Source organism: Apostichopus japonicus, chromosome 16, assembly GCF_037975245.1.
Source record: "Apostichopus japonicus isolate 1M-3 chromosome 16, ASM3797524v1, whole genome shotgun sequence".
NCBI lineage: Eukaryota > Metazoa > Echinodermata > Holothuroidea > Aspidochirotida > Stichopodidae > Apostichopus > Apostichopus japonicus.
In genome coordinates this window covers 2,643,312-2,664,108 of record NC_092576.1, presented here as the reverse complement: position 1 = coordinate 2,664,108, position 20,797 = coordinate 2,643,312, and the positions used below count along the sequence as shown (strand labels likewise).

Sequence of the window (20,797 nt, the reverse complement as noted above, 5' to 3'; positions counted from 1 at the left end):
GAGTGAGCCACGGTCCCGACCCCCCCCCACCCAAGACCATTCACCTGGATGAACGGCATAATGCTTTTGCCTCCCCCCCCCCGCAGGGTTAGTGCATAAAACGGGTGTCACATCCGTGGATATGGGTAGTGTAGTGAAGTTATGTTGAAATGTAAATTACATACGAATCATTTCCACTCGTTAAATGTTAACATTTAGTCTATAAGTAATTGCATAACTTTGGTGATCTTGTCTGTACCAGCAGACAACTCCACGCTATTATAGTCAGGTACAAAATGGCGTTATTCAGACCGAAATATAATGTCAAAGGTAATTTATCGCCTTTTAAATAACGGGTATCATACATTCAGCTTTAAGGTAATTTAGCTTATAATATTGCTAACCTAATACTAATTACAATGAATATCTTTCTTCTGTAGGTTTTATTACTGTCTGCTGCCACCTACTATTACATCTTCCTCTCTGGCAAATCTGAAAGCAAGGAATGTCAACGGTGCAGTATAAAGCTCTTATTGATGTTCTAGTGATCTTTATCAGGGAGTGTTGTAATGGAGCGATGAAAGGTTTTGGCGACATTTTAAGGTTGAAGAGTTCACACAGTCAGATGTGACACTTAATTTATGTAGTCCAGCCTGGAGTATATTCAATATCAATGAACTACAATGACAGAGATCGATTGATTGCTGTATACTTAAGTGTATTGAATAAAGGAGTGCTGTAAAGTAGGTTTATTTAGCGATGATAATAAACTGGTTTTATTACTACTGTTAATGATTGTGATGATTTCTCAATCTAGTTGCAAGTGAGATGGTATCAGGAAGGATTTCTAACCTTCTTTTCCCTTTGAACCATTTTTCATGCCACTAGCGTGAGGGTTGTTTTTTATGAAATATTTCAATTGATGCTTGTTCACTAAATGCGGTGCTGTTTTTATGAGTTCTTGTCTGTTATACATTAATTTGATGAAGTTCCAAAATACCAAAAGCACATGTATTGCTGTGCGTTTTACTGTTCACATGAAATCAGTGAGTGGTCATGACGTCATGTCCGTTTTAATGATTTGTTAATACCTCTGGGCGGCTTACCAACATTATATTTAATACAAAGCAGCAACTGCAACATTATGACAGTAGTTACAAATTTCATCTTTACTTCTACCAAAAGGAAAATGCAACCAATAATTTTAACCAGATATATGTAATCGATAAAATTGTACGGCAGGCACACAGTTGAAGTGAAACTAATATCTACGTCTTTAAATGAAACAAAACCTTTGTTTCTTCGTTTGCCTGTAAATTAAGCGGCAAACTCTCTCTGGCAACTAATGAGAAATTGTTATGTTAAATTAACACAATCAGCAGAGCAAAGCATATTTTAAGTATTGTTATGTATTTCTGAGAAATAAGTCTTCAATCTTGCTTTCCTTTAGTGAAATTGTTAGTGTTCGCTTAGTATTCGCTAATGACCAGACTAAATTTTGGGACACTTTCTTCTATGCACATAAATCTATATACCCTACAACATAAGCCATGGAGAATAAAGATATAAAAATGTTTAGCATATGACTATGAATGTCGCAATGTTAGTGCGTATTGCTTTGTGGTACACACTGCCGAATGATCTCCAGAGGCGGACCTGAGGTAACATTTTAAAGGGATGCGACAAATTCATTATCGGTGAAAAAGAACTAGCTGAAAGGTACAAAGACACACATGAGCCAAATTTAAGGTCCCATTTACGGAAATTGAAGTTTCAAATCGCCACACGATGACACAATTTCCCGTGTAATCTGGCACGGCATAGAACTTTGATGGAGGAGCACATCTGTAGTTGGTAATCTGGAACAATATGGATATACTAAATTCGAGATGCTGAATCTTTCTTCGTTATAAATAGGGGTGGGGAGAGTAGGACCATAGGCGTAGGAGGCGGAGACCTGGGGGGGGGGGGCTGCAGCCCTCAACCAAATATTTTTGTGAAAATTGGGGCAATATGCTGATAATTTTTCGGGCACCTACTAAAAGAAAAATAAGTTGCAATGTGTTTTTCAATGGTTACACTTCTACTAATATTATCATGATTATTGTAACGACCTCCCAAAAATTATAACCAATATGGAAAGGTAATAAATTGGCAAATGATTTTTTGTAATTGGCATGTGATGGTATAACCGATGCATGCTCATATGATATGCACATTTACATGTTGAATGGGCGCGGAGCGCGCGAAAATGTTGGTTATATTTTTCGGGCAAGTCGTTACAGCCCCCCCCCCCCCCCAATCAATTTGGACCCCAAATTTTAAAAATGAAAAACATGTCCATTGTTACAAAAAAGTTAAACATATATTCGCAGCCGTTGTGTCACATTCGGGGACATGGTGAAAAAATTCACATAACCAGTTTTTGCCTCATCCAAATAAAGCAAATTTACAGTAGATTACCCTTCAAATACCAAGATCAATAACGTTGGATGTGCCTTATTATTCTTGAAATCAAAATTGTGTTGAATACAATGTAGGTTTTGTTCTATTAAGATTTAGTAAACCATCTTTTACGATATGACAAAAGGTCCAAAGGGGAAATCTATTTACTAAAAATTTAAAGCAGCCAGTTGGTTGCTAGGATACCGAATTACATTTTAAATCTTCTGTTGTACCATAATTTTGTTGATTGTAGTTGTTTTGATCATATTTTTTTCTAATTTTCTCAGATTATTATTCTACATAATTCCATAGTAACTGGAATTTACATATAACAGACCGTTACGGTTATAATGACCAATTTTCGCAATTTTACTCTTCAAGTCTAGTACAACGAAACACTCTTTAGACTGTATTGGCGACGTGTCTCTGATTATGACACAATATTTAATAAAACAGCTATCGATTATCAAACCAATATTGATAACTGTTTCCATTAATGAATATATTATGACAAATGTCAAGTTTGGAAGCATGAGAAGATACTTTCCATTTTTTGTGTGATGTCATTATGTGAGAGTTACCGTAAAGATCAATTATTCTCTTCTATTTGCATATGAGATGGTAAGGGGGGGGGGGATAAATGTCCAAAAGATGACTACGAATGTCCAGTTTCTCAATTATCCGTGCATGGTCGAGTTACAATATTCACTATAGTCTTTTGTTCCTATCCATTTGACAGTTTTCTGGAATCCTTACGGCTATGATGAACGCAAGTATCGTCTGGATCTTCAGTCTGGTCGCTGGCTTCTGAACAAAGATCCTGATTCATTCTTTCCTGTAAGTAATGCGTGTGAGTTATCATTGCGTTGAAATATTTACTTCAGGTACAAACATAAGTTTTATATGTCGTAGACAGTTTAAACAAACTGAAGTGCTGCCTAAATCCATCCTTTAGTATGCATTATAGTTGTTGCCATCAGTTTGCCTTCAGCACTAAAGTGTTACAAATTTCCAGACGGAGTGCAGATACACATTCCTGTTGCTCGCTTTGAGTGTGAGGTTGTTGGATTAAGAAGTTTATTTCAAGGCGATAATTTGCGAAATCATACATATGCTGCTTCAACTAGTAGAGAATTCGTTCACATTCCTATCGCCCCCTCTCCAACCCTCCCTTTCGCTCACACATCAGACTGAATTATAAATGTAATATTCCAAGCTTAAATGGCGCTATAAATTACTGAAATTACCTGTTCCTGTCATTGGGAATAGAAGTGGACAGTGAATACAGTTTTAAAAGTTTAAAGTAGTGTATGTTCTAAGTTCTTCATTTGAATCTATGTACTTACCAGAAGTTGATAATACTTCTAGGCATTTCCTGCAATAAATCGTTCAGTAAGATCAAATCAAGAGAGTGCAACATATTATGGTTAACCATCGAAAATTCCTATTTGTCATGACTTATTCCTACCCGTCTTCTACTTTGAAAATCAAAACAAAGTTACTACTAAATGATAATAAAATAGTAAATGGTTACAAGCGTTGCCAGCGTAAAGCGAACTTAAGTAAAAAATGAGCTAGCTATTTCCATGTCTTCATTGAAGTTGTTGAAAAGAAAAGTTCCATAAAGCCAAATTATAGATACAAACTTTTCTTCACATAAAAAATTCTCAATTCCATTTGAAAACAAACAGAATAACTCAAACACTGTGATAGCAAGAAAATTATAGAACAGATGACCTAAGAAATCAACTAAAGTGACTACTAAATTATAATTTGTTCCTTGATATTAAAACTCCCTAGATTTAAAATGTTACATATATTGACTTTGATAAATAAATGTGTATAGTGAAGTAAGGCAAGGCTGCAGTAAATAACACAAGAATAGAAATACCCAAGAAGTAAAGGGCCGTAACTAGGAGGGATATGGGGTTGTGAAAACCGCCCCCCCCAACCACCCCCACCCCCCTGTTCATCGACGAATTCGGCAAAACTAGGCACCAGTTGGCAAAATGAAGGAAAGAGAAGAAAAAAAGAAGGAGAGAGAAAAGAAGAAAAGGAAATATTGGAGAATAACGAGAGAAAATAGAGGCAGCGGTGTACTAAGCGATTGGTCCGCCCTGGTACCAGCCAGAGGTTGCCATGCCACCCATGTCAAAGCCCCAAAAATGTAATAAATAAATGCAAAATATAAATAAATAATATTTTACGGGGATGCTAGGGGTGACCATAGACGAAAGGTCTATTTGTAAATCATTGTGGAGGTATATGCCAATCTAAATTATCTACTAAAAGTAAATACTTTGTTCAAATTGCAGAAAACAATTAGGAAACATTCATTAAAGAATGAGAATTCCTAAACATATCTGCAGTTCAATGATTAGCCAATGATAGCACCAGTTTGCATGTAAACCACCTTACATAAAAAAAATATACCCCTCCTAGGACAGCATCCCCTGCACCACGAGATAAAAGAAGGATCATCCCCTGTGTGTGAATTATTCTAAGTATGCAACTGAAGAGAGGGAGGAAGAGGAGAGATAGACGCAAGGAAGGGGGTAGTGTAGGTAGGAGAGGAGATTGGAATGTCTATCTAGATTGTAGACAACTCTATATTTCAGTATATGAAATAGTGCAGGTTAGAGTTGAGCCCCATTTTAGCAAAAAGGTAACGTAAACCTCAGCAGTTATGTGGGCCTGGACCTCAACTAGGGGACCTTCAAGCTCCATCGCACACATACCCAATGGACACCCCCCCCCCTCCCTCCGCTTGACTCACGCTTCGTTATTGACACTTCCTGTCGATAGTTTCCTGTTTAAGGCGGCCAAACATGGCACTCCCCCCCCCCCCCACGTCAACACGTTTCATTCTTTAACAATTCCTTATTGAACATAATATTCATTGTCTACTTTGATATGCTCTAATTACAGATGTTGGAAGTTAATGATGAAATAACAGATGCTGATTATGCAAATGAGGTAAAGCATGGAATATTCGTCAGATTGTCTTTGTATGTGTGGGGGTGTGCGTGTGGGAGTGGGTGTAGAGATGAGGAAGGCTCTGCAAGTTCTCACCAGTAATCGATAAATATTGAGATGATTGAGTTTGGTTAAGAAATATTAACCTGCACCATTGCTGTTTCGTATGTGTTTTGTATGTAGGTTGTATCATACAGGTTGAGTGTAAATAAATGACATAGGCCTATTAACGGCATTATTTGTGCATCACTGTCACTAAGCAGCTAAACATTCTATTTGTACATATTTATATGAATATTCTGGCGTTCATTAATATCAGGACTACATGTTTTTAATGAAATTCAGTGCAACTCTTATCATTTATTATTTTTTATCTGAAGAAAATTTAAAAGTGCGGCTATGCCATGAAAAATTTACTCCGTAAATGCATCATGAGAGTTAATCATGATATCTCCTTATAACGTATTATATACAGCATCGCAAGTTTGTTGTCTCTTATACTGCATAGTATAACTCACAGTTTTAACGTATAATACCACAATCGGAATTTTTGATATATTTCTATTTTATTATTTTACTGTTTCATTTGTAGGTCGAAGCCTTCCGGGTTATTTACAGGTATATTAACACTCACTATATTTGCCCCTTAAACTAGACGAAACAAACCCTAAATGGAGCGATTTATCACTTGCCCTTGCATTATTACTATAACGTTATCTTGAAATAAAATCTAATGCTGCAATGTTCATCAAAATCTACGGTCAATACTTTGATTTAAGCTTTCGAAAGTTTCAGACTCTAAATGAATCGATTCACTAAGTGTCCTGATATAAGACTACTATGTCATATAATGAACTCGAAAAGTGCAATGTTCAATGATGTAAGTCATCCAAATTGCAAACAACTAAAGTTTGATATATTTCATGTGTAAATGTACATTTTAGAGAATCCTTATTTGGCATTCCACCAATCACTCAGAATTAATGAACATATTGCAATTTATGTTTCTCAAATTATTTAAAATACCTACTAATGAAAATCACGATGAATGACATGAGGATATTAAAATACAAAATCTGAGGAATCATTGTGTACACTGAGGGACAAAGAGGAATTAGGTCTGCTGGGCAGACTTTTCTGTGTTATCTCTACACCATGTGTCTTGTTTTGTACTTTTTTATAAATAAATCAAATCAAAGTGAGAAATAAATACAAAGTACAATGATCACGACCCCCACACCACCCCATCCCCTTCTCTATAACAAATATCAAAAGAAAATTAACCCTAAACATAAAAGATTCGAACAAGAACATTATGGTTTGAATGGATAGAGATCAATATGAGAATTTTTTTATGTTGAAACCATTTTATATTAATGTTCTAAAATATGAAGTACTAGAAATGCTACCAGCCTAGATTGAATAGCCATAATAAGCAACCTGAATCATTTAGAACAGCTCTTAACAAATTATGTCATCTTTTGACACATGTGTCTTTCCCTTTATTTTCTTAACAGCAACCAAGCCTGGCAACTGACAAACAATGCCTCCTAAGAACATAAGCCGATGTAGCCGACAGCGTCTCTGCTCGTTGTTTTTAGGTCGTTCTTGATTATCGAGATAAACAATCGCAAATTTCTCCTGGACAACATGAATCTCACAGAGGGTTACCTTTTCTCCAAGTCTGACCATTCTTAGCATCTTCAAATTCTCTTGTCGTTTCATGTGAATCAAAGTATATATGTTAAGGACGCAGTCTTAGCAAGGTTGTATTTTGGACCATCGTAATGATTAGCTCTATGAGTCTCAAAGTAGCGGAAATGATAAGAACTATTTTTGTGTGAACTTGCTGCATTCACCTATATTCTGTAGATGAACTTGAGTTACAGTAACACATTGAAAGACATTAAAATTACAAATACTTTAATGGAAACTGGCTAAGAGATGCACTGAAGGTATCAAGTCACTAATATCATTTTTATATATTTTCTATAATATTGTGCTGCTAAACATAACCTGCCACTTAATGTTTGATGCAGGTCTACATGGCCTTACTGCTTCCAATTACACTGGAACCCTGTAATGCATAGTAAGTTGATAGAAAAGATAGAGTAAGGAACATTCGATTGTTAAAACTTGCAGATAGATCCTCATATAATATTACCTGTAGATAGATTTATAAATTAATAATATAAGATAAATTAACTGTAGAAAATTAATTACAATTAATCACTGTTGAATTTAATTATTATTGTTAATGTGGTGAATGTAATCAGTGCTTTGAAATCATTTTACATATTTTTCCACGATGTATTTTATTTTGGTTTATGTGAGTTGTTATCTATTTAAAGGTATCAGTAAAATATAAATATGAATGCCAACAGCCAAGTTGACTCGAAAATCAACATTTTTGTATTACAGAAGAGAATTTGTAATTTGTCAATAGTCTTATATATCGTGAATGGAAAGGTAACAGTATAAATAATTTCCGACCTGCAGGGAAACTTAATTCTTTCTGCATTTGTTCTACGACGAATATTTTTTAACTAGTAAAGTGTTCCCACCTGTACCCCAAAAAACGGGGGAAAATGTGGAAAAATGGGGATTGTAAATTACATGGCAAGGTGTGCACATAGCTACTTATCAGAAAAGCAGATTGTGATCTTGCTTACAAAATTAATGCGTGGTGGATTACGATACTTTTTGTAAAGGTAACTTTTAATAAATCAACCTTTACTACAACTTATTCATCCTTTAGAAGATCCATTTACTATATAACTATTCACTTTCAATAACAATCCAGGTGCTTTATACACCATTTAGTTTAGTCATATGCAAGGTTTAAATTTACTCTCTTATCTAAATATAGTAGATGGTCAAATGATTGCCATTCATTATACAGCTTTGAGAAGCATATGTCATACCATCTATCCACCAAGGATTTCCAAAAACTTTCTAATTTCATGATCTAATGTGTCATTTCTTGATAGTTTGGAACAGGTTCGAAACTTACAGAGTAAGAGATATACAGAAAGACTGTACGCTTACTTTTGTAACTTTTAGTAACTTGAGTCCTTTAAAGAAAATTATTCATCTTTAAAATGTCAGAAGACTATACCATGTTAATAACAGCATAATATAAATTATTACAATATCTAAAGAAGTTGTGTTTGTACATAGCTTTCCATTTGGCCATTTTATTGTGTAACGTATATGCTACGTAATATTTAGTAATAATTTCCAATGTCAAAGGTGAAACGTTTAGTAATATGAACATGTTGTAATTCCACGTCAGTAGTGTTGACCTTTCAAAGAAATTACATAGTTGGAAATATCAGTGCTGACGTTATGTTATTTTTTTCAAAACACGCATATTATCATTAATAACATTGACTTAAGAAATCATGGTGCTGTATATAGCTTTGTTTTTAAAACATTTTCCTTGTCTAACTTAGCGCATCTCAATAGTTTGGAATATTAAGAATGATAGATGGGAGGATGGAGCTACTTTTGAAAGCTTTAGTTAGTTTAGCCAGTAACAATTGCACTTCGTATCATTCGTTTTAATGTAAAGATATTATAATTAATAACGGAAACGAACGAAATTGTGGCACTGTTTACAGTTTCAATGAAAGCAGTAAACCATGCTCTGCAAAAAAAAGATAAATAAATAAAAAAGTATCGCTACGAATGGTATTAATCCCAGTATTAATTTGAATAAGGCTTATATTTGTATATGTATCGTTATGATTTAACTTAGCACTCGCTTTCACTTTGAAGTAATTTGGAAGGTCTTAGAGAGGTTACATCTACTATTGGAAAAATCAGTATTGAAAAGATGAATATTCCAGTGCACTAAATATTATTCGATATAATTGGAAGTTATTATATAATTAATAAAATATAGCTAACAATGTTGTGCTTCTCTTTATAGCGTTTCAATAACGACGTTAAAAAATGCAATAATGTTATAAATATATAGAGATTTTCAGCGCAACTAATATTCTTTTTAATAAACGTCTACTATAGTTTCAGTACGTAAAAGCGTTTTCCTTTGTTGTTTTTTTCAAGATCGAGGAAGATAATAATTTCAAAAGTTCCAGAGTGCTTGATATTATTATGGTTAATTGAAGTTACATTATGATCAATTAAAATACTGCAAAGATATTTTGCAACACTTTTCTTCAATGTCAGCACTTTTTAATTATTTTTAATTAAGGATTCAATTGTATTGAATTTCGCAGTGAACTTGATAACATACTTGCTGAACATATAATTATTAATCAATTACTAGAGCTAAATATCGATATAATTACTTTCTTATTGGACATGATATCCTTCATGTAAAATTTTGCGTTTTGTACTTACTTTTATACAAACTGGTTGTAGTCCCGACTGTCTAAGGATCATTGCTCGTAAACTTATTGGAAAAGTTCTACAATAAATTTGAGATCATAACTTCACTTATATATCAGCATTTGCCACTTTCGTAATCCTCCAAAAATTTGAGTCGTAATGGAGCCAATACAAGGCAGCATACAGCCATTTTAGTTCATAAATCTTACAAGACGAACTGCTCAGACTGGTAGAAAGTTAGAACCTTCCGTAAAAATGCAGCTTTCATGTAAATGTCGTGTACTCAGACCCGTTGCTATGCATTTTGAGTTAAAGGGTGACCAACAGTTAAAGCAGTAGCTCAATACCCATGTCATGTAACTTGTGCAGTAGTTTTATACATGATCGTAACATAGGGGAGAGAGATGGGGAATGCACATCCCTGAAGCCCGGGCTCGCTACGGGTCGGAGTATAATCAGTAACTTAATAAAGTTAACCTCTGTTATAATTATTTCCAAATCAAGTAATATATCTTGTTCACAAACTAAAATTGTGCTTTAGAATAAAATAAAATGATTTAAACGAATCGAACGTATTGCGTACTTCATATTTTTCGTTTCTGTTTTTCTTTCTAGCATTAAATAAAAGTATTTGAGGAGGTAGTGTCACTATTTCTAGTAGACTATGATCGAAATATTTGAGAGGTTTTTGATACTGTAGTTTCTGTTATGATAAATTTTGTGACAACATGGTTGCTATGGCAGGTAAATACAAAACAACCATATTTTCATAATTTGTTTACAGAACATATTCGATTACATTTGCAATTTAACGTCCTAGCATCTCGACAACACGGTGTTATCAGCACCAAGAAGAATATTGCCACAATGTTAAAACATTGTGACGTATAGTTTCAAAGTTGTTCGTTACACCAGAACAATGATGTTGACAAACTGCAGCGGGTTTAATGGTGAAGTTATTTCCTTGGCCGAGCGAGCTTTATTCTTCCTTATTTAATTTGAACTATGAGTCATTTCATGACTAGCTGACTATACAGATTACAGTTTGCTGGAGGCAAATCCTGGTTGTGTTTTGATCTCTAGAAGGGTGTTTGAGGGGCAGGCGTGGACCCAGGGGTGTGACTGGTGTATACTCCACCCCCGTTTCTGTCACAGTTTATCTTTGTTCTAAAATCGCTACAAACACCTAAGTTTGCAAGCAACTCTACAATTCACCAAGACACCCAAGCGGCCATAAATTTGCAGTAGAGACGAGCTGTAGGCTAGAATATTATTAGGAAGTAATTATCAAACATTACTTAGCTGATATTGGTTAAGTTGACTTCTTACTGAGAGACTGTTCGATGTTTTCATTAGACGACGCCCTAAGGAGAGCTTGTTAGACGCCGGAACCCCACCCCCCCCCCCCCACACACACACTCATGGTCCTGTGACCTGAATTCAGACGGAGTATTTGATGCACCCTCCACTCCTAAACTCGTAGGCTGAGGGTCCGTTCTGCACGGATGAGTTTGGCGCCCCTCCTGCATTAGTAGACTGAGTAGAACATGCGTTTTACATTTTAATGACTTTCATTGATTATTCTTGATTTGTGTACTCCGTCTTTTAATTCATCTTCACTGTATGGTGAATAAGTAGTATTTACCCTGAGTATTGCAGGAGAATTCTGTGCGTTGTATTCATTTTGATGCGCTTGTGTGTTGTATCCTTGTAAAGGCAGGTGACTCATAGCTCAAATTGACCTAAGCTTACCTTGATTTAATTTATCTCGAGGATGCGTTATACAATCACATGCCAGTTCTCAAATGATATGCTACACTCTAAATAGGTAATTCGACTGCATATGTTTACTGGCTACACGAGAAAGACCAGAAGATTGCAGTGTTTTCAAAATTTCTTCTGGGAAACGGGATGGGTTGAGACATTCCCCTCTGCAGGCAAGGTTAATATAGTGAACAACGACGCTGACAACTGGATAATATAAGCCTTATAGACACAAATGTAATCGATATGTGAAAATCAACCATGAACGAAAGGAACTGAGCACTGGGATCGAAACATAACGTCACCATTGTCAAACGACACCAACAGATATGCCCAAGATCCTGAATCTATACGGGAGTGTAGACAGTAGATCAAAATGAAGATTTGCACACATTGCAAACTGTCACAGTCAGTAGACCACCATTTTGCAAACTTGTTATAATGCAAAATACAGCATTTGTTCCTATTGTTTTACAACGTGACGAGAAAGATGATAATTCCTGCTACGCTCCCATTAATAGTTCTATTCCAGGTGGTAATCCGAGTATTAACAGTTGCGTGCACATGATTTCAAAAATGGTGAGGGAGGGGAATTCAAAGTAGAGGCCCGAACTTTTGTGCGAATGAAGCATTTTATAAGGGGTTAGCAGCCCTCGGGTTATGTAAGCCGGTTAGTAGCCTACTTTGCATGAATAAACACAAGTACAAAATTTCTAACACATATATCCAATATCAAGTGGTCCGAATAATCCAGGTGCTATTGCAACTTGTAAAAAACTGTCAGAAAGCAAACAACCAAATAAAGGACAAAACAAGTCGTTAGTTCAGATCAAAATATTACTGGTCTCATATTGCAAATTGAAAACATTCATCATATTCATGCACACGCCCACTATGATTCATATTATTTGATTTTTCTGATGTGATCCTAAAGATACAAGCATTACAATACACACCTTACAGATCAAGTATGATGAATTATTCTTCATGCTGCTCTGTATTTTTCCACTTATCCGTTCTTCATTACGAACTTGAAATTTCCAGAACTGAGTAGTTTGACAAAACACTTTAAAAAAAAACAGTCTTATCAGATTTTAAAATATGTGACCTACAAATGTATGAAAAGATACTTGATAACATATAAAGATTATCCTAGAAAGAATAAAACAGCAATTAACGGGTAGATGATATTTATATGTAGCCAGTGCTAAGGTCGAGTGGTTAAAGGTGGTGACATCAGAACTATTAAATCTAGCATATGAGAGGTCGTGGGTTCTATCCCAGGCGAAAAATCTAAATGATCTAAACTGTTCATCTCTCCTAAGCCAATGAAAAAGTGTGCAATGAATTTCATATTCAGGTCAAGTTTGCATAATTCCGTCTTATGCCATGGTTGGAAACAACATAGACGTATACATTAATCACTTTACATAAATTACATTGCTTTCTTCTGATCATTTAAGTCAAGCATGATTGATTGCAAATCATTGCGACTTTTGCTGCTTCTTTTTCAGAGCGTACTTCCGAAGCCCCTGATGCATAGAAAGCTGTACATAATCGCTGATTACCACCGGAACAAAACTAACCACGGCGCCCTGAGGGGAGAAAAAAAGGACGTCAGGTTAAAAACAGTACGATTAAATCTTAAAATAAGGATATTATCCGAAAACCATTACATAGTTGTTGTTTCTTTTCTTGCTGGATGTCACTTAAGCTTCTCTTGATAGTGAGTCTTCCTGGCACTTGACTATTGATCCAGGGTAAGGAAAACATAATTGCACTTGTTTAGCAATTTGGATTAAATGATCAAAATACACAAGCAATTACTGCTGATTAGTCATATGCAGAGTAAATTAACTCACAGATAGTAATTAGAATAAGAAAGCCAGCAGTGATTCCTTACCTTATAAATATATACTGTATATTGAATCACGTAATTGATAGAGCAACTGAGGAAAGTGTGTCCTGAAGTCATACCAGAACATAATACCAGATAACTTGGTCATTGCAAAGGTATTACCCATTTGAATGTCGTGACATATAATAGTCACTTGTGAAAGTGGAGACTCTGTCATCCACCTAAAACAGGAACGGTCAAATCATATGGCAATAGGGAAACAGAAAAGCCATGCATCATAAAAATAATTGCAGATGCAAGTTCATAAAGTTTCCAGACTTTCCAGACCACTGTTGAACTCGAATGACCTTCTATCAGCATCATATTTAGGCAAACAGTTAGAACAGGTCTGGCACTAAATGTGCACCAAAGGGGCTACTGTAAAAGGTTAAGGTGAAGTGTTACGTGTAAAGTTAAATCCATGAGGCTTTTAATTGAGAATTCACTGCAGTTTCGGATATTGTGCGCTATTTCTGGTAAATTTAGATTCAAATGACATCTTAAACAGCATATTAAACCTGTACCAATTACGTTTGGTGAGAGCATGGGCGTATACCGTGATACTGATTGCAATAGAATATTGTCCTGACGTAGTGTAAACTTTACGTAGTTACTAATATGGATAAGTGCAAATCATTCTCAATTTCATTACAACAATATCATTTAAGATCTGACCGCTCCTGTGTTTTCATGAGCACCCTGCCCTTGCACAAAATGTCATTCTGAAACTCAAAGCTTATTACTGACCACTCCTTAATTAAGAAGAAAAGTTTTCAGGGATTTAATTCTACCTTAAACAACTACTGACTTGAAGCAAATCAGAAGTCTCAACTTGAAACAAAATTTTCCAGCTACAGTCTTCTAAGGTTTTTACATTTCCCAATGGCTGAACTTAACTGAGCTATGACTTACACAAATGATTAAGGCAGTGTTACTTATTTTGCTAATGCATTATGACGTCAGATGACGTATTGTGTAACATTTCCAGAGTGTAACCTCTGGTGAATCCAAATAGCATGTACTTCCACCAAGACAATATATTTCTTGTCCGACTATACACCGTATGCTCTGTTTCGTTTACCACGCGATTTGAAATACTAATCCAACGTAGGCGAGTTTATGTAGGCCATGGTAATGACTAGGTTAAGTAGGCTAGTATTAAGAGTATGCTTCTATAGTTCTACTGTACTAGACCAACACTTAAATCTTAACTAGTAACTAGGCTTGTCCCATGCCTAAATTAATGTTGTTACTTTCTTAATCTGAGGCATGAAGTCCATTCACTCGGAACCGTAATTTTACGCACAGTACTATTTCATGTATTGCTCCTAAGATCAATGCTTGAAGGTAGACCTGTCGATATTTTGAAACTAATGAAGTGGAAATTACACTGTATCTGTAGCAGACTTGTGGTGTGAGTACAACGTCATGAGTAATGACTTCAAGTAGAAAACCTCTTGATAGAATATGTGTACAACAACATTTGTAACAACTACAAGTCAAATTAAACATTGGTATGAATATGAGAATAACAACATGATTAATGTATAGAAGTAGAAATACCCGTGATATGATCATGAGTACAACATCATTGTAATAACTAAAAGTCAAGTTAAACCTTGGTACGAAAATGAGTAATGATTACAAGTAGAACACCCCTAATGATTACACCCCTAACACCCCTAATGATTACACCCCTAATGATTACACCCCTAATGATTACACCCCTAATGATTACACCCCTAATGATTACACCCCTAATGATTACACCCCTAATGATTACACCCCTAATGATTGCAAGTAGAACACCCCTAGGTATGAGTATGAGTAAAATGCTTTAAAATGCACTTCTAAAATATCAACATGTCAGTAGGATATTTAGGATAATAATTTGAATCCACAAATTTCCCATTTAATTTTGTAGTTCTAATGACAAAATGCTTATAATCTTGTGACTAGAAATTAATTCTTAACTTGATCGTTACATTTTCCCACCAAGATAAGTTACCGCAGTGTTTTAATGTGTACATTACCTTGTTTACGGTATCATGTTCTATGGCGTAAATTACAACGACAATATTGTTAATGCCAATCCGTATCAACTCAATACATATTTTAATGGTACAGAGACGTAAGAAAAGGGTTGAAGATATATTATCTAGAATATTGCAAATAGAATAGCGTTGTGAAGTCTGAGGAAATCAAGGACGTATCCAGTATTTATTAAAAAGAGTGGATGTCGTCCTGCGGACGTTGAAGCCGATGGTTGCTAATAACTACATTTTAAATTGTTTATGGAGTGTACAAGGTGGGAGTTGTGCAGGCCCTCATCCCTTTGGATCCACACCTGGGAATTGACAGGAAGTTACGTTGGGTAAAGTAGTTCATAATATGTTACTATTTTTGACATGTTTTCTAGCAACTAAATGAATGAACTTATACCCGCTACATAGCCCTTCATACAATGGTTTCTGCTCTGTTCTTGCGAATTAAACCACTTCCTGAAAACAAAATTATTCGGGTTTTTACTCTCAACTTCATGGAGTTTGGATGGTCTAAATTCTGTAAAAACCAGTAAGCTTACATATCACTACACTTTTTTGGAGTACCTAAATTGCAAATAAACCAGTACATATCTCTTCACTTGTTTGGAGGGCCGAAATTGCATATATACTAGTGTATAATCCCCTTCACCTATAATCTTGAAATACAGATACGCTACGTTTTACTATTTGCTCTCTTTCAATGTAAAATATATGTTGTTTTCTCGGTTGACACATCGAAGTACTATTCAGGCTTACTCGTTATTTACTGAAGCCTATAATTATATGGGTGCAGGGTAAAGGCTGAACGTTATTCATTCCTGGCAACAATACACCTTATCTTAGTTTGTACGAGATATTTCTTACTATATTAGTATTAGGTTTTACCCTGGCGGGTGATAAACTACCGTGGTTTTTATCACCTAATATGCCCCATATGCTAGCACCACCATAATGTAAGCACAACCCGCTGATGCAAAAGTCATAAATGAACCATAAAAAGTTGTAAAGTCTAAATTTCAAATCTGATAAAAATAAGTTGAACAACTTCTTGACGAATATGTAAATATGAACATCGAGCTCAACCAAAATATCAATATATCACCTAATATACCCCATATGCTAGCACCACCATAATGTAAGTACAACCCGCTGATGCAAAAAGTCATAAATGAACCATAAAAAGTTATAAAGTCTAAATTTCAAATCTGATAAAAATAAGTTGAACAACTACTTGACGAATATGTAAATATGAACATCGAGCTCAACCAATAACCAGTAAGATGACAGAGACGTTTGGTAATCAGCCAGTCGCCATTTTGATTAAGGAGTGTTTCCTGAATACCGGCCGTACCGTATTGCTATTTTTTTCAAGTAAACGGAGATGATTGCCATCATCTCAATTATGCATTTTGATAATCACATTTCTATCTGACACGGTGAACAGCTTTCATCTTAGGTAAGTCATTTTTTCATGAACATTTCTCGAATTTTATGAATCATGCGTGTCGTTTGAAATGGCGGACTTCTCCACAATAACCTATAAAACATTACACGTTGTACTACTAGCATTTCAAATATAAAGAAAATCGACTGCAGTCACAACTTGTTATGCTAATATGACATAGTGGAAAAAATCTACCTTTAGAGCCCGTTGATACTCTGATAGCTATTTTCAATCTACACGAAATTCTCTTTAACAATGTGGAAATTGTATAAAGACACTAATGTCGTCATTAATGAAGTCCGTTTCTTGTCCAGACTAAAATGTAAATGATAATTTGTTGTTACTTTGTAAATTTCAAATGTGCTTTTAGCTTCCTATAAACAACATAACGGCCACATATAACATGTAACATCATTTGGCGTTGAGTAAGTCTCTTGCATATTTTTACTTCCTAAACATTAATTAGTATTACTGTAACTATGTTATCAATTATAACGATCATAATACTGCTTAATGTTGAAATGCGATCTAATATCACAGCAAGTATAACTATACAGAAAGAAAATATTCAGAAAATCAAGTAATTATTGGATAGGAAGGTAGTTAAATAACAATGACACAGAGAGTATCCGTGATTTTAATATCTTTCGTAAGAATGATTGTAAACTTATATCATATACATGTAACATCCAACAACGAAAAAACAAACGACTGTATTCAATTGTAAAGTTAACTCTCACCCTTAACCTTTATCCCTCATTTGTATATCCGAAATGCTAAGACGATATAGGAATGATGCCCTTTATTTTGGTAACAAAAGTTTAATCTTTATGTTCACTGATGCATGTTAGCTGTCGGCGAGCCCTTGCTCGCTTGTGGAGAAGTCTGGTTAAGTTGGCCACGAGGTGTTATATAGTACGTTTCATTAATATATGTTACGCACGGTTCCAGTGTTGTACATAGTACTTTTTATTAAATATATGTTACGCATAATTCACAGTGTTGTACATAGTATATGTTTGTATCCTTCCGAACTCTACATTTACCGTAATCGGCCTCGCTTACATACACATTACTAATCTTCAACAATAGTTGGATAATGCTGTTAACTTCCTTTTTTGCCTGGGGCGTTAATTGGTTTTTAATAATTCAGTCAATTAATATCAAGAGCAATGGTTTGCACTAACGATACGCAATTATTTCGAACTCCAGTTTTATGTTTTATTATTGTTTTCAATAAAAAATCTACCCATTTAGCGTAACCCTTAATGCCTGTTATTAGTACTGTTTAACTGTAATACTTGATAATATTTGTGGTAGTATAAATATCTGAATGGATACAGTTTTAGTTATTCGTGTTATACTTACTGTTAATGAATCAAACAACAAAATCATATGAATTGATCTAAAGTAATAACATGCATTAGAAATATTACTAATAAAGCAGGACACAAATACAATAAATTTCAACTGCGGCCTTCTATGACTAAAATGTATCACAAATTAAGACTTATAAAGGTATGCAATAACATGTAAACCTATTTTTATTGTACCTTCCTATATCATATTTCTCAGAAATGGCTATAGCTAAAAGGGTTTCCTGTTAATTTTAACAGTATTCAAATAAAATTATACTACAAATTTAAAAACGGTCCTCTACTGACATCTGCTTTCGTTATACTCAAGATGAGTTTGTTTGTTTTTGCAGTAGACATTTCTTTCTTTTTCTTTTCTCTATATGCCACTACATAATTTCCTCTATTTTATTAAACGTTTTCGCAATAGAAACGGTATATTAATTAAAAGATTAAAGAGACCATGACATGAAAAATCCAACTAATCGAGAGTAACTTCCTCTGAATCTATGAGAAAATCTATGTTCAAAACTATCCTCATCACCTTCAAAACATCAAGGACTAATTAGAAAATTAACGTTTTAATAATCGCATCCGAAAACAGACCTCTGAAAAATGCGATTTCAAAACAAGACAACGATGACGTCATGTTAGGAACACAAGTGCCAAGACCAGGCATGTACCGGATGGGCGACGATCATACCGTTCCACATACACGCACATTTACACTGAGAGAACAACCACTGTATTACGCTATATCGTTAGAAATTTCAAGTTTGTTGTAAACTATCCGAGAGAAATGCCGGTCCGTTGTGTTGTTGGGGCTGCATAAATATCATAACCCATGCAATTAGCCTTCATCCATGGCCGAAGGACGAATAAAACACGGCGATTATGACCAAGTTAGTGTACAACACCAGCGCCGATTTCACTGGGCCTAGCCAGTATACAGCTCCGTATGTAGCGAACACTTCACGGAAGCATACTACGATCCCTCCTTTTTTATGAAATAAAATAAATGGGCTTTAACGGGTCGACATAAACGAGTCGTTCATTTGTCAAGTATTCCACATTAAAAACACCGAAGACCAGATTGGGGAACAGGAAACCTCCAACTACTAGTATTAGTGTGACTACACTGAAGTCGCAATAGACGAAGAGATTTTGCTGTATCATATAAATTGACACCCCCTTCATTGCCCTATTGTATAGTAATAAGCTATGAGATTAGCTTCAGAAGTGATGGGTTACATCTTCTTGTGAAAAATCTCAGTGCCCCAATTTATTTCTGGAATATGCTGGGTCAGTTAGTTATGGCAATAATTTCTTATTCGTATACCAGGAAAACCCTCTTTTTTTTGGTTGGGGAGGGAGTGGGGTAATTAGTCAAAATAGCCTGGTAGATAAAAAGTTATATTCCAAAGGGTGTTTAAATCTCACAACGGTTTATTTTAAACAGTCACAGAGCCAAAAGTTCACACAACGTAGTTCAAATCTTAAATCATTAAACAAAGTTTATTCAATATCTGTTCTAAACAGTCATTCTGGACAATCTGAACAAGCCTGTGACTAAACCAACATTAACAACAATCATTGTATTATATGACATAAAAGTTAAACTGTACTTTCCATAGACATAATCATTCTTAAATTACACTAATGTAATTTGTGACATCAAAGGAGGTTTAAAGAAAAACGACTTACATGAAATTTTTGGCTTTAAGCCTACAAAACAGATGCATGTCCATTGCTATCAATCGTTGTTGTGACAAATTAATTAGAATAAACCAGAAGAAAATAGAATAAAGCGTAATTTCAACCAAGAAACACTGCACAACGCAAATCACATGGAACAATGTTACCCACGCACGACGACACGTACAACACTGACGCGCAACGTGAAACACAGCATCACACGCATTTTTACAATCGAAGACCATTAACAGGGTATACTGCTGAGTTTCCGAAGATAGATTGTTAAACAAACCACCTGCTGCTGAAGAAACTAAGCCTTAACATTCAAGAGTTCTGCTGCCTCCATTGGTCTTTATTATGACTTTCTGCCAAATATCATTGGTGATATGGATATTTTGGCTTCCAGATTAAAGGTACGAGCAAACATGTCTGGGAGGTAAATGCTTCTAAAAATGTCAATGCCCGTTCCCTTATGCACACATTATATGACATCACGGTCACGCCAATACATCTGCCAATGCTTCAAAACATGCCTTTTCTTTCATTGTTGATGTTGGGTCTGGAAAATAACCATTTCATCCTTAACTAAAAGTTTTGAATTTCAATATATCAACACTGAGGGAACCCTGACGGATTGATAATCCAACACAATCGTGGAATAGAAAAGTTGTTTCTGGAGGAATTTCTCAACCAATGCCTCCTATACAATGAGTTTCTCCTGGCAACTTGAATCCAGTATAATTACCATTGGCTGGAAACTGACTTCTGATCCTTTGGACTGCACATGATGGTAGCACAACCCTGACGTGTCTTGCTAAGAACCCCCAGTACCATCGAACCT

General features: G+C 35.2%; 2 protein-coding genes across 12 annotated transcripts in view; both read left to right on the top strand.

Moving 5' to 3' along the window:
- Window positions 1-20,797, top strand: part of LOC139983650 (uncharacterized) — a 468,492-nt gene that overhangs the window by 23,841 nt on the left and 423,854 nt on the right. For 3 of the 11 annotated variants that reach the window (XM_071997343.1, XM_071997350.1, XM_071997342.1), the window contains exons 9-11: window positions 420-493; window positions 3,164-3,261; window positions 5,353-5,400. The exons of 4 other annotated variants lie outside the window; for them this stretch is intronic. In XM_071997343.1, coding sequence (XP_071853444.1) covers window positions 420-493; window positions 3,164-3,261; window positions 5,353-5,400 — 220 coding nt within the window. Of the gene's footprint in view, window positions 1-419; window positions 494-3,163; window positions 3,262-5,352; window positions 5,401-5,992; window positions 6,019-6,917; window positions 9,062-20,797 lie in introns of those variants that run through there. 4 more of the 11 variants (XM_071997341.1, XM_071997349.1, XM_071997344.1 and 1 more) reach the window with 2 other exon arrangements.
- LOC139983718 (uncharacterized) overlaps window positions 1-20,797 on the top strand; it is a 202,583-nt gene that overhangs the window by 23,807 nt on the left and 157,979 nt on the right. The window lies entirely within an intron of this gene.